This window comes from Ornithorhynchus anatinus, chromosome 17, assembly GCF_004115215.2.
Source record: "Ornithorhynchus anatinus isolate Pmale09 chromosome 17, mOrnAna1.pri.v4, whole genome shotgun sequence".
Lineage (NCBI taxonomy): Eukaryota > Metazoa > Chordata > Mammalia > Monotremata > Ornithorhynchidae > Ornithorhynchus > Ornithorhynchus anatinus.
In genome coordinates this window covers 13,465,614-13,479,995 of record NC_041744.1, presented here as the reverse complement: position 1 = coordinate 13,479,995, position 14,382 = coordinate 13,465,614, and the positions used below count along the sequence as shown (strand labels likewise).

Genomic DNA, 14,382 nt, shown 5'->3' with positions numbered 1-14,382 from the left:
CTCTTGCTGGTTGGGTCATGGCCACCTAGATGTTATCTCAGCAAATTTTTTTTCCGCTACAGTATTCCATTTATTGTCCAACACTTCTTTCAGGATCTCTGGAGGATTTTTTTTTTTGGTAATGGTATTTGTCATGTGCTTACTAGGTACCGGGCACATACTGAGTACTGGGGTAGATACAAGCGTATCAGGTTACTCACTAAAATATTCCATTTATTGTCCAACACTGCTTTCAGGATCCCTAGAGGATTTTTTTTTTAAAACGGTATTTGTTATACGCGTACTATGTACCGGGCACCGTACCGAGTGCTGGGGTAGAAAAAGCTAATCAGGTTAGACCTAGACCATATCCCACATGGGGACCCACAGTCTTCATCCCCACTTTACAGTTGAGGTCACTAGGGCAGAGAGAAGTGAAGTGACTTGCTCAAGATCTCACAGAAGACAAGTGGCAGAACCAGGATTAGAACTCAGGTCCTCTCACTTCCAGGCCTGCGCTCTTTCCCCTCGGCCACTCTGCTTCCCATGGCATTTTGTCCAGCAGGAATAATTCTTCAGATGACAATTTTGTCGATTTACTTTTTTTGTGTCTCTTTAAAATGAAGTCGGTTTGGTTCTTTTTCTAACTTGTCCTTCTGTTGAAAAAGAAGGTCATTCCTTGTGTAGTATTCCCATCTTTCCCAGTTTGTGTGTTCTTGTACTCCCTTTATATCAATTAATGCTATTTATTGAGCGCTTTCTGTGTGCAGAGCACTGTGTGCAAAGCGCTTGGGGGAGTACCATACAACAGAGTTGGTAGACACGTTCCCTGTCTACCAAGAGCTAACGAGCTAGAGAGGGAGACAGACGTTACTATCAATAAACACTTTACAGATAATAATAATGATAATTCGGTGTTTATTAAGTGCTTACTATGTTCCAGTCAGCAGCGTGGCTCAGTGGAAAGAGCCCGGGCTTGGGAGTCCGAGGTCATGAGTTCGAATCCCAGCTCTGCCACTTGTCAGCTGTGTGACTGTGGGCAAGTCACTTCGCTTCTCTGTGCCTCAGTTCCCTCATCTGTAAAATGGGGATGAAGACTGTGAGCCTCACGTGGGACAACCTCATTCCCCTGTGTCTACCCCGGCGCTTAGAACAGTGCTCTGCACGTAGGAAGCGCTTAACAAATACCAACATTATTATTACAAGGAAGTCAGGTTGGACCCAGTCCCTGTCCTGCATAGGGCTCAGAGTTTTAACCCCCATTTTCCAGGTGAGGTAACTGAGGCCCAGAGAAGTGAAGCGACTTGCCCAAGGCCACACAGCAGACAAACGGCAGAGCCGGGATGAGACCCCGAGACCTTCTGACCCCCAGGCCCGTGCTCTATCCACTACACCGTGCAGATGCGTACCTAAGTCCTGGGGTGACTACCAAACGCCCAAGGGCTTCAGATCCAAGTGCCAATGAAAATTTGTAATCTCATCTTGATTTCTGTCATAAGAGGCCTTTAAGTGGCTTCGGTTTTCCTTGGAGCTCAGCTCCCGCACCGTCTTCAGCACCTGGCCGAGGCCTTGGTTCATTAATGATTCAGAGGGAAGAATTTCTCAACTGAGTCACCAGTCCCACTTCTCGTAGCCCTGAACTGGGGCGTTGTTTTGCTGTGAGTCAGGGGGAAGGCCCGTGCTTCAGTAAATGACTCTCTGGCCTCAGGTCAACAGTGGGTTCTTTCGGAGGTCACCCACAGGCTTCAGCTCACAGGGATTAGAAGACTATATGGTCCCAGCTTGGCGAAGCTTGGGGCCTGGGGAAAGATGGCATTTTCTTTAATAGTTACTTGAGTAGCGTTGTATTGTACTCTCCCAAGCGCTCGGTACAGTGCTCTGCACACAGCAAGCGCTCAATAAATATGACTGAATGAATGGATGGAATATTTCTTTTGCTGCACTGGAAGGACTCCCCCTGCCTTTTTTTTAATGGTATTTAAGTGCTTACTATGTGTCAGGTGCTGTACTAAGTGCTGGGGTAGATAGAAGGTAATCAGGTGGGACACAGACAACCTGTGGCAAGTCGTTTCACTGCTCTGTGCCGCAGTAACCTAATCTGTAAAATGGGAATTAAGACCGTGAGCCCCATGTGGGATGGGGACCGTGTCCGACTTGATTAGCTTGATGAGCCAGTGCTTAGAACAGCATCTGACATATAGTAAGTGCTTAACAAATACTGTCATCCTCATCAGACACGTGGCGCTCACGGTATTAATCCCCATTTTCCGGGTGAGGGAACTGAGGCTCAGAGAAATCCAGAGACTTGCCCGAGGTCACCCAGCAGACACGTGCGGGAGCCGGGATCAGGACCCAGTTGTTTCTGATTCCCAGGCCCGTGCTCTCCCCACAAGACCTCCCTGCTTCTCCTTTCAGTGCTTTAGATGGATCCTTGACTAGCTTTCTCACCAGGCTGTGTGGTCTTGGCTCCCCTGGTGACTTTTCTCCATTATGCCCTTTTCCAGGGAGCAGTCGTACATGGAGAGTGTCGTGACTTTTTTACAAGATGTCGTGCCCCAGGTAAGTGGCTGCCGGTCATCTCCGAGGTTTTCTGCTCCATTTAAGTTTGCTCCAGGGTTCCCATCTGCCAGACAGTGATTTGATCTGTCATCACCGAGTGTGTAAAAGAGGGAATTAGGATTGTGACTGTGTTGAATTGGCCACAGTGCGAGGCGGGAGGCTTCTCTCTGATGCAATGGGCCCTAATTACTGGGCCCGAGAACTACTGAGAGGTTTGTTTTTCTTTCCTCGTGAGGGAAAGGTAGCGTGGCTTAGTGGTTAGACCACCGATCTAGGAGTCAGACGGACCTGGGTTCTAATTCCAGCCCCGCCACATGGCTGCTTTGTGACTTTGGGCAAGTCACTTAACTTCTCTGGCCCTCAGTTACCTTGTCTGTAAAATGGGGATTAAGACTGTGAGTCCCATGTGGTACAGGGTTAATTACGCTTGTATCTACGACTACTAACTAGGACGTGCTTCTGTCCACCCCAGCACTTAGTATATAAGCGCTTGGTGTATAGTAAGCGCTTACCAAGTACCATGAGGAGAGTGTCATTTAATAGGTGAGTGGAGTGTGAAGAGTGAGTTCAGTCCCCATGCTCAGGAGCAAGGGATATGAGAAAATCCCTTCTAATAATAGATGTTAATAATTCTGGTATTTGTTAAGCGCTTAATATGTGCTAGGCACTGTAAAAATGGTGGTATTTGTTAAGCACTTACTATGTGCAAAGTACTGGTCTAAGCGCTGGGGGAAACAAGGTGATCAGGTTGTCCCACGTGGGGCTCACAGTTTTAATCCCCATTTTACAGATGAGGTAACTGAGGCACAGAGAGGTTAAGTGACTTGCCAAAGCCACACAGCTGGAGAGCGGCGGAGCCAGGATTCGAACCCATGAACTCTGACTCCCAAGCCCGGGCTCTTTCCACTGTGCCACGCTGCTTCTCTGTATTAAGTGATGGGGTGGATACAAGTAATTCGGGTTGGACACAGTCCCCGTCGTTCATTCGGTCATATTTATCGAGCCCTTACGATGTGCAGAACACTGTACTAAGCTCTTGGGAGAGTAAAATACAACAATAAACAGACATTCTCTGCCCACAAGGAGCTTACAGTCTAGAGGATAATAATAAAAATAATAATAAAGCACTACTGTGTGCCAGGCACTATACTAAATGCTGAGGTGCTTACAAACAAATTGTTGGTCACAGACCCTGTCCCACGAGGGGCTCACAGTCTCCATCCCCATTTTACAGATGAGGTAACTTAGGCACAAAGAAGTAAAGTGACTTGCCCAAGGTTACTCAGCAGACAAGTGGTGAAACCGGGATTAGAGCCCATGCCTTTCTGACTCCCGGGCCTAGACCCTATCCACTGTGCCATATTCCTTCACTTTTCTAAACTTAGTTTGGTTCACATGCAAAATCGAATGAATAATAAATTTTTCTCTGCAAAGTGCACTCAGTTTGGCTGACAGCCAGTCAGTCGTATTTATTTAGTGCTTACTCTGTGAAGAGCACGGTATTAAGCTCTTGGGTAGATACAGGTTAATCTGGTTGGACACAATCCCTGTGCCACCTGGGGCTCACAGTCTTAATCCCCATTTTACAGATGAGGTAACTGAGACCCAGAGAAATCAAGTGACTTGCCCAAAGTCACGCAGCAGACACGTGGCGGAGACGGGATTTAGAACCCTGTACTAAGCGCTTGGGAGAGTACAGTATGAATCAACAGGCACATTCCTTACCCCCAGCGAGCTTACTGTCTAGAAGTCTGCAAAGTATGTTGTCACTGTGCCTTTGGGCTAGAGTGCCGTTAGGGAATTAGGGTGTGTTCTGACTATGCCAGCGTATTTGGGCTTGATGAACCGAGTTATTGGAAGAAACTGCTTGTCTGTGTGCGGGGCATTAGTATGGGTAAATACTGTGGCATGAGTTTTCCTCGGCACTTAGCTTTCACAAGAGCGCAAGCTCGTGTTAGAAGAGAACCCTGTATTTTACATTTTTTTTTTTAATGAGGAAGCCTGAACAGAGAACAGTAGTGGTTTCCGTAGAAGAACAGTAATTTTAAGTCATAGGTTTATGATCCCAGCCTCCTGAATTTAACTTGAGCCGATCGAGTGTCTGGAATATACTCTTTTCTGAGGCCTAGTGGAGAAAATTTGGGATGCCACGCTTAGGATCGAAGTTCCTAGAACGACCGATTGACGAACGGTGAGAGCCAGAGTCCCCAAAATATATGATTTTTCTTCACAGGCCAGTGGAAAGGATATGGATCAGTAAGTCAGGAGACCTAGCTTCTGGTCTCAGCTTTGCCACCGGCTTGTTGTGACCTCAGATCACTTCTGAGGCTCGGTTCATTTGGGAAACGGGGATAATGACTCTCTGCCTAACTCACAAAGATGATAGGAGGACAGAATGATGTAATTAATGTGAAAGGGCTGAGGAAAAATAAAGAACTATAAAGTTTTCAACCTTTAACGAATACCATAATAATAATAATTTCGAAGATGTGACTTTAGCATGCTGAACCAAGTTATAGATGCAGTTGATCTCTGGCTCACAATTTGGCTGACCAACAGTTGAATGCTTTTAATAATATTGTTGGTATTTGTTAAGCACTTACTATGTGCAGAGCACTGTTCTAAGCGCTGGGGTAGATACAGGGTAATCAGGTTGTCCCACGTGAGGCTCACAGTTAATCTCCATTTTACAGATGAGGTAACTGAGGCCCAGAGAAGTTAAGTGACTTGCCCACAGTCATACAGCTGACAAGTGGCAGAGCTGGGATTCGAACCCTTGACCTCTGACTCCCAAACCCGGGCTCTTTCCACTGAGCCATGCTGCTTCTCTAATACTGGTGGTATTAGTTAAGCGCTTACTATGTACAAAGCACTGTTCTAAGCGCTGGGGGGACACACAAGGTGATCAGGTTGTCCCACGTGGGGCTCACAGTTTTCATCTGCATTTCACAGATGAGGTAACTGAGGCACGGAGAAGTGAAGTGACTTGCCCAAAGTCACACAGCTGGCAAGCGGTGGAGCTGGGATTAGAACCCACGACCTCTGACTCCCAAGCCCGGGCTCTTGACACTGAGCCATGCTGTTTATATAACTCCACCCAGAGTGTGGGCTAGGTTTACTGACATCAGGTGCTGGTTATAGGAAGTCAGGAATGATTTTGGGGAGAAAATTTAGATCTTGGGCTTGGGGAACTGCGTTCTGTGGGTCATATGGCTTTTTGTTGCTTGTTAATTTGTCTTTGGGGTTTCTTTTATTAGGCATATCTCAGAGTGACCCAGAAAAATTAGAGCTCTAAAATCATCAGGTGTAAATATATGCATATAGCTGTTTAGGTTTCAGATATGCCGCTACTGAAACTATTATGTCCTGTAATGTCTCTGCATTGTTACTAAGGATAACGTCTTATAAATAGTCTAAATTGCCTTCTCGATTTGACTATAAAATCAGTTCAAACCTTTGCATAATTTTCACCGGGGAAAAGGTGTCCCAAATTTCTTTTTTTTTTTTTTTCCCAGGTTCTTTACATAATTGCCTTCCTCAATCCTGGGGTGGCAGAATTAGAGAGGAGAGCAGATAGTTCTAGTTCGTTCTTGATGAGGCAGTGGAGTTTGAGTAAACTCAGGATTGGGTTTGCCAGAAAAGCAGTAACTCTTCCATCTTTTATCACTTTTTCAAATTTGATTGTTCTGCCGGTCGAGCAAGACCTAGAATGCGACATTAATTTTGATTCATTTCCGTTTATTATTCCAGGCTTACAGCGGTTCACCTCTTACAGAAGAGAAGGAGAAAATAGTCTGGGTCAGATTTGAAAATGCAGATTTAAATGGTATGGTTTTATTTTTGGATGTGCACATGACTGAAATGTTGGGCCGGTTTTATAAAGGAGTTCCTCTTCATTAGTTGAGGACTGCTTCTGCTCTAAAATCAGCAACTTTGAACCAGAATCCTTGAACCACATACTTTCGTTTAATTAAGAAGTTAGAATGATGTAGTAGTTCTGACACACAATAGGAACTCTTAAAGTTCAGTAGCTTCCTGGCATATTTGGAGGCTCTGCTAGAGAGACTCTCGCAAATGAGGTAAATTGGCAGATTTCAGCTGCACTTACGGCTCTGATTTATCCAACAACTGCTGGCCACCTGGACATTTCAAGGGGTGGGTGAGGTAGCCACCCACTGAAGGGGTGGGGCTACAGTTTCTGGTGGCCAGAGTCACAGCAGGGGGGGCGGCTAGGACAATAATAGTAATAATGTTGGTATTTGTTAAGCGCTTACTATGTGCAGCGCACTGTTCTAAGCGCTGGGGTAGATAGAGGGTCATCAGGTTGTCCCACGTGAGGCTCATAGTCTTAATCCCCATTTTACAGATGAGGAACTGAGGCACAGAGAAGTTAAGTGACTTGGCCACAGTCACACAGCTGACAAGTGGCAGAGCCGGAATTCGAAGCCATGACCTCTGACTCCCAAGCTCGTGCTCTTTCCACTGAGCCACACTGCTTTTCTAGACAAGTAGCTGAAACCCCGGACCAAAAAATCTAGGGATGCCAGGGGCCGGCCTTCATGGTTTTTTGATATGACAATTCCTACAAGGCTGTTTAGAACGTCACCCTCTACTTTGTACATTTAATACTTGGATTTAAAAATCTACCGACATTTGCCAAGTTTAAGGTATATACATGTGCTCTCTACCCTTTATTCCATTTACATGAGGGAAGATTTGCTTTTTTCTTACACTCTGAAGTTGGTTTTGTTCCCTGTCATGCTTCAAGCTTCCTTTGCAACCATCGCTTACAGGAATACTTGCAAATGGATGAAAATAATCCCACTTTTTTTAGGCTGGTCCTTTTCCCTTAAACCAGGCAAATTTTAGCTTTCACTTCCCACCCGCTATGTTTTAAAGCCTAACTTCCTTAGATTGTTCCGTTGAAACTTTTTCTTAACATCGGTCTCTCGTTTGAATTCCACTGCAGATACATCAAGGAATATGGAATTTCAGGAAATTCACAGTACTGGAAATGAACCGCCTCTGCTGGTCATGATTGGATACAGTGATGGGATGCAGGTCTGGAGCATACCTGTGAGTACAGAACCGCTTGGATCCGTAAAGTCGCGATTCCTAAGGAGCTGATTTTCTATCTGAATTCTCCCCGCCTACACTCCTAGAAAGCTTAGAATAATACCGGTGGTATTTAAGTGCTAACTGTGTGCCAGGCACTGTTCTAAGCACTGGGGTAGATACAAGTTAATCAGGTTGGACACAGTCGCTGTCCCACATGGGGCTCACCGTCTTAATCCCCATTTTACCGATGAGATAACTGAGGCCCAGAAAAGTAAAGTGACTTGCCCAAGGTCCCACAGCAGGCAAGTGGCGGAGCTGGGATTGAAGCCCAGGTCCTTCTCACTCCCAGGCTCTAGCCACTAGGCTTCCTAGGTTTCATAGTAAAATTGCAGCAGCGGCTTGTTCAAAGTAAGGAGCATCTGGGAGAGCAAGCAAATTGCAGTCTTACTCTAGCTCAGGAGTTGGCAACTTCCTGGCTCTTCTCGCAGCCAGACACGGCTCGGTGGACCCCAGCCTCGGTCCGAGGGCGCGGCCCGACCTCTGGGAGCGGCAGGCTGGCGGGGGGACCGTCCAGTTGTCCGTCTCCTCCTCCCTCCGGCTGCCCAGAGGAGCCGCAGGTGATAGTGCTCGTCGTCCCCTGCCGTTGGCTGTAGGAGCGCTTGCCGCCAGCTTTGATGGCGGAGGCTCCGTCCAGGCCGGCCACGACCCTCACCCTCCCTCCCTGCCTCCACGGGCCGCGGCCACGAAGTTCCCCGGAGCCGGGCCGACAGCGGGGAAGCACCGGGGAGCCAGCGTGGTCTAGTGGAAAGAGTCAGAGGATGCGGATTCAAATCCCGACTCCGCCACGTGTCTGCTGGGTGACCTTGGGCAAGTCATCAGACTTCTGTGAGCCTCAGTGACCTCATCCGTAAAATAGGGATTATGCCTGAGTGCACCATGGCAGGGCAGGGACTGTATCCAACCTTATTAGCTCGTATCTATTTCAGAACCTCTTCTCACCCCTGAAAATCCCCCACGGGCCAAGTCGAGCTCTGCTCCCCCCAGGAATTTCCTGTCTTTGGCTGCACGCTTCTGGGACTGCCTTCTTCTCTGTCTCACTTGACTTTTAACATTTTTAACACCGTTTTTATTTGGTTTTCATTAAATAAAAGGAGCTAAGGTTGGGCGGGCCGGGGGTGGTCATGTCTGGGCCTGGAGAGGAATAATGGAAAGAGCACGGGCTCGGGAGTCAGAGGTTGTGAGTTCTAATCCCGCCTCTGCCGTGCAACTGCTGTGTGACCTTGGGCAAGCCACTTAGTCTCTGTGCCTCAGTTGCCTCATCTGTAAAATGGGGATTAAAACCGTGAGCCCCCCGTGGGACGATCTAATTACCTTGTATCTACCCCAGCGTTTAGAACAGTGCTTGGCACATAGTAAGCGCTAAACAAATACCATAATTATTATAATTATTATCAGTGTTTGGCACAGAGTAAGCATTTAACAAATGCTATTATTTATTATTATTATGGTGACCTCATCTGTAAAATGGGGATTAAGACTGTGAGCCCCATGGGGGACAGGGACTGTATCCAACCTGATCACTTGTGTCTATCCCAGAGTTTAGAACATTGCTTGGCACATAGTAAGCGTCTAACAATTATTATTATTTTTATTACCATTACCTGCTGCTGGTTTGCAGGATGGTACATCCCCGCTTCTCCTCCCTTCACCTCTACCCCTTCTGAAGACAATTTAGCCGATTTCCCCTGAGGCTATAAAAGTTTTTCTGATACCAGAGTCTGAGGTCATCAGCACTATCATTTACGATTTATCGAGCACCCACTCCGCGCTATTAGAACTTAGCTGACGAAGCCGTCCTTAGAGATCCCACAAATAAGGTGAACACTCATGGATCTGGCGTTTTATGTTTTGAGGAGTTTTTTTCTTCATTTTACTTTATGGAGTCACGACGGGGCCCGAGGGAGCCTTTGTGATGATTAGTATCTCGTGACCTTTGAAAAATCATTACTCATAAATCTACCATAAAGTTCAAAATGAAGTGGGCGGCAGGCTAAAGCCCAGGAAGGGCTACGGAGATATTTTCCTAAAATGTCATAAGAGTCACCGAGCTCATTGGGCTCTCATGTTATGTGATTTGTGGTTGGGGCATTCAGGTCCATGGCCAACTTCTCTCCCGAGACACTTGCGAGCTACAAACGTGTGGAAGTTTCACAGGAGACCCCTTGAGGGCAGAATTTCCCTACAAGTTTACGTGGATTTAATTTCCTTCTGTCCCAGGTCGACTGTCCTTCTCGTTTCAGCATTTATCTAGGCTCATAAGAACTTTCCTTTGCGTTTCTTTACATTAGGAAAAGCGTGCCATATAGAAGTTATCACCCAGTTTGTGTGAAATTTTAATCATTTAAAGATCACCAGAGCTGGGATTCGAGCTCAGCATCTTTCTCTTTTCCCAAAATGCCACTAGTAAATGTTGTTTTATTCTAGAGTCCGGTAAATATCAAGGAATTATAATTTTATTTTTTTTTTGCTTCTTTGAAAGCATCTTTCACATCACGTTATGGTTGGTTGAATGTTTAACATTTATCAAGCCCCTTACCAGACTTGTGTGATGTTGGTGACATGGCCCTACATCATGGAAGGTTTGGAACTTGAAACGGATGCCGGCAGGGGCTAGCTTCCTTTAGGTGTCTTTTCCAAAGGGGAATGGTGGTTATTGGCTGTTTTGGTTTCTTGTATATGAAACGTTTCTTGGTTGTTTTGGGGACCGATCGGTCTCTCTTGCCCTCCTTTCGGACAATCCTTTAAAGGCAACTGAAAGCTGTCAGTGTCTTGGAATCCCTCCGGCTTGGGTTGGGTTTCGGGACGTCAGTCGGATGGAACACGCTTCCACCCTGTCAGTTTGCCCGGTGTCCCCCTTTTCGTTCGGCCTAATTTCAGGACCTGAGGTCAGTCTATTTCGGTTTCTCCTGGGCTAAATCCACATTATCTTTGGGCAACCTCTTTCTCTTTATCCCTAGATTCAGTTTCACCTCATGGAGTCTCGATTTGAGTTTGGGAATCTTGAAACGGGGCCTTCCTTGGTTCCTTTCAAGGGCCAGCCCGGTGCTGACTCTCACAAGGAGGCGTGAGGAGGAGGAAGGCCTACCAAGCTCTGTCATCAGGAAAGGGAGTAACTTTCTTTGAGGAAAAGCTTTATTCGGAGAAACAAAGAGGCAAAAGGGGAAACAGCACCAGGCACTGCAGACATTAAAAACGACACAACAAGGACACACCTTTTTGTGTGTTCAACGTGACGGGGACGGCGGATCCCTCCCTGGCCTTTTTAGGCTCACTTTCCCTCACCTCATGACGGTGAACTTCTCCGACGGTGGTGTCTTTGAATATGGGCAACCATATACATACATGTGGCTTATTTTAGTTTTTATGTGTAACATAGGCCCTTTCCTTTTGTGTTTATTTTTGCTTGAAAGTTAGTGAATTTTCACTGCTTTGACAGGGGCCGTGAAGGGCCAACTAGGAAAGCTTCAGAAATCTTAAGGGTGAGTAAGAAACCTGTAAGCGGAAAGTAGGTCAGCTGACCAAAGGGGAGAATAAAGAAATAGCCTGATTTTTGTAGGAAAAATATTGAAAAGCTGAAACTTAAAAGACAGTGCAACTAATCCAAGGTAAAAAGGAAATAAAAAAAAAGTTTAATTAGAATAGTCCAAGGTTCATGGTCAGGAAAATTTTTGCAGAAAGAAAACAAGTGATTGCGGACTGAAAAGGCAGCAGCTTTCAATACTTTTTTAAACTTCGGCCTTTACAAAAAGATTAAATGTGAAGAGCGGATGTAAGCAACTTGTGATGGAAGGCTGGACGGCCAAACTAAGATTTTGGTAGAAATAGCTAAAAGAACATTTAAAAATCAGGATATACTTAGGGCAACAGGGCCTGATGTGCATCTCAGGCTACTAAAGAAATATATCTGTGCTATGGCAGAATCACTAGCTCTGATCTTTGAGAAGTCAAGAACAGAGATCTTGGTGGATCTTAGAGAAGCAGCATGGCTTAGTGGAAAGAGCACAGGCTTGGGAGTCAAAGGACTTGGGTTCTAATTCCAGCTCCGCCACTTCTCAGCAGAGGGACCTTGAGCAAGCCACTTAACTTCTCTGTGCCTCAGTTACCTCATCTGTAAAATGGGGATTAAAACTGTGAGCCTCACGTGGGACATCCTGATTACCTTGTATTTATCCCAGCCCTTAGAACTGTGCCTGGAACATAGTAAGCGCTTAACAAATACCATAATTATTATTATTATTATTATCCTGGAGGACAGGGATAGTTACTAACTTTGTTGGTCTCTCTCTCTCTCTCTAGTGCTTAGTGTGGTACTCTGCTTAGAGCGAGCACTCAGTAAATATCACTGATTGATTGGGAGGGAGTTACTGCTCAGGGTGAAAGGACAAAGACAGGAGAGGTGAAACCAAGGTACAGATGGAGAAGCAGCATGATTTAGTGGATAGAGCACGGGCCTGGGAGTCAGAAAGGACCTGGATTCTAATCCCGACTCTGCCACTTCTCAGCTATATGAGCTTGGGCAAATCACTTCCTTTCTCTGGGCCTCAGTTACCTCATATGGAAAATGAGGATTAAAATGTGACCCCCCCCCCGCCCCGCCATGTGGCTTATGGGCCCTGTTCAGTCTGATTAAGTAATATCTACCCCAGTGTTTAGAACAGTGCTTGGAACATAGTAAATGTTTAACAAATGTAATAATTTTGTCAGCTGTGAGCTTAATGATTTGAAATGTGCTTGCAGCAGGAGAGATCTGGGTTAAATATTAGGAAAAGCTTCTTGACTTTCAGGGTGACCAGAAATTGGAAAAGTTTATCAAAGGAGATTTGGAAGAGTCTCCATCTTTGGAGACTGTTTAGAAAAGAAGCAGTGTGCTCCAGTGGAAAGAGCACAGGCCTGGGAGTTAGAAGGACCTGCTGTGTGACCTTGGGCAAGATGCTTAACTTCTCTGTGCTCCTGTTTCTCCAAATCTAAAATGAGGATACGCACTCTCCCTCCTGCTTAGAGTGTGCGCCCCATGTGGGATGTGGACTCTGTCTGGCCTGATTAACTAGTACCTTCCCCAGTGCTTATAACAGTGTTATAACATAGTAAGCACTATACAAATACTGTAATTATCGATCAATAGGCAACTCTTGTCTTGGCTGATTCACCTGTTTGAGGCAGATGACTGGCACAAGTGGTCTCTGGAGATCCCTTCCAGCTCTCTGTTAATTGGCTTTATGATAATCATGATGGTATTCGTTAAGAGCTTACTAAGGGCTAAGCGCTGTGGCGGTTTTATCGTCAGGTCCCACATGGGGTTCACAGTCTAAGTAGGAGGAAGAACAGATAGTGAAGCCCTATTTTGCAGATGAGGGAACTGAAGCCCAGAGATGTAAAATGTCTTGCCCAGGGTCACACAGCAATCAGGTGGCGGAGCCGGGATTAGAACCCAGGTCCTCCGACTCCCAGGCCTGGCCTCTTTCCACTAGGCCACCCTGCTTCTCACTCATTTATGAACTTGGATCCTGTTATACTTTTGTTAAATTTTTATTCACGCACGCAGGTATCAGATATTTAAAGATCCTTATTTTCTCATGAATTTGCAGATCACTTAAGAGGAATAGTTTACCACATGCATTACGGGTGAATAAAATCCCCCTCTATGGAAGGTCTTTCTTAGCATTTAAGAGGTTGCATTTTGACTATTCCCTCAGAGTTTATATTCAGAGGTGAATGGAACCTTTAGGGAATCTCACTATTGGATTAACTCGACGTAAACAAATCATCAGATTGGACGCCACCCATCTGCAAATTTTAAAGGACTTCAGCAGGAAAGTTGAGAAATTCCTGGTGGGAGTACGGGGCTCTCTTGTTACAAATGGCCACCGTACCGGAGGATTGGAAGTCCTGCCAGTTCATCCATTCATTCAGTCAGTCAATTGTATTTATTGAGCGCTTACTGATAGTGTTACTGTTGTGTAGAAGAACAGTTCTAGAGATGGTCCTGGGAATAATAGGCCAGCGAGTTCCACTTCCATGCTTTGCAAATTGGTAAAATGTATAATTGTGTAAGATTAATGAACACTTAGTAAAATACCTCCTTTTGAGAGAAAGACAATATCTCTTGCTAGTCGTTGGAATTCTTTGACGAGGTCCATGAACATCTAGATAGACTGTATCCTGGTCGATGTAAAGCAAAATGTTTTCAAAAGACCTTGGACAAGGGTCCAATTCAAAAGCATTTAAAAATTGATGGGATGGTGGGGAAGAGGCTGTTGGGTAGAAAACAAGATAAAAAGGCGGAAACCAAAGCTACAGGTAAATGCCCAGTGTGGGGGATGAAGACGCTAACTATAAGGTCCCTGGCGAAGATTGGGCTAAAACTAGTTTAACATCTTCATAAGTAATCTGAAAAAGAGACCATGTAGTGAAGCATCCAGGTTTGTGGATGACACTAAACTCTTCTGAGTGTTGAAATGCCATGTGGGTGGGGATAAACTTCAGGAAGACCCCATAAAACTGAGTAAGTGGGCTGAAAGATGGCAGATGAGCTTCAAGCGAGCAAGTGCAAAGTAATGGTCTGAGAGAAAAGTAATTCAAGCTCCAGCTACTCAGTGGGTGGTGTGCATATGGAATTCATTACCACAGGAAGTTGTACAGGCAGAAGGTATCAGGTTCAAGAGAGGTTTGGATAAATTAATAGACAAGAGGACCGTAATGGGTTGCTAGCGGGAAAGCCGAGGATGT

General features: G+C 45.6%; 1 protein-coding gene across 4 annotated transcripts in view; it reads left to right on the top strand.

Annotated features, from left to right (window-relative positions):
* Window positions 1–14,382, top strand: part of BCAS3 (BCAS3 microtubule associated cell migration factor) — a 633,137-nt gene that overhangs the window by 6,552 nt on the left and 612,203 nt on the right. For all 4 annotated transcript variants that reach the window (XM_029081827.1, XM_029081826.1, XM_029081825.1 and 1 more), the window contains exons 3-5: window positions 2,484–2,538; window positions 6,289–6,364; window positions 7,508–7,614. In XM_029081827.1, the coding sequence (XP_028937660.1) occupies window positions 2,484–2,538; window positions 6,289–6,364; window positions 7,508–7,614 (238 nt within the window). The remainder of the gene's footprint in view (window positions 1–2,483; window positions 2,539–6,288; window positions 6,365–7,507; window positions 7,615–14,382) is intronic.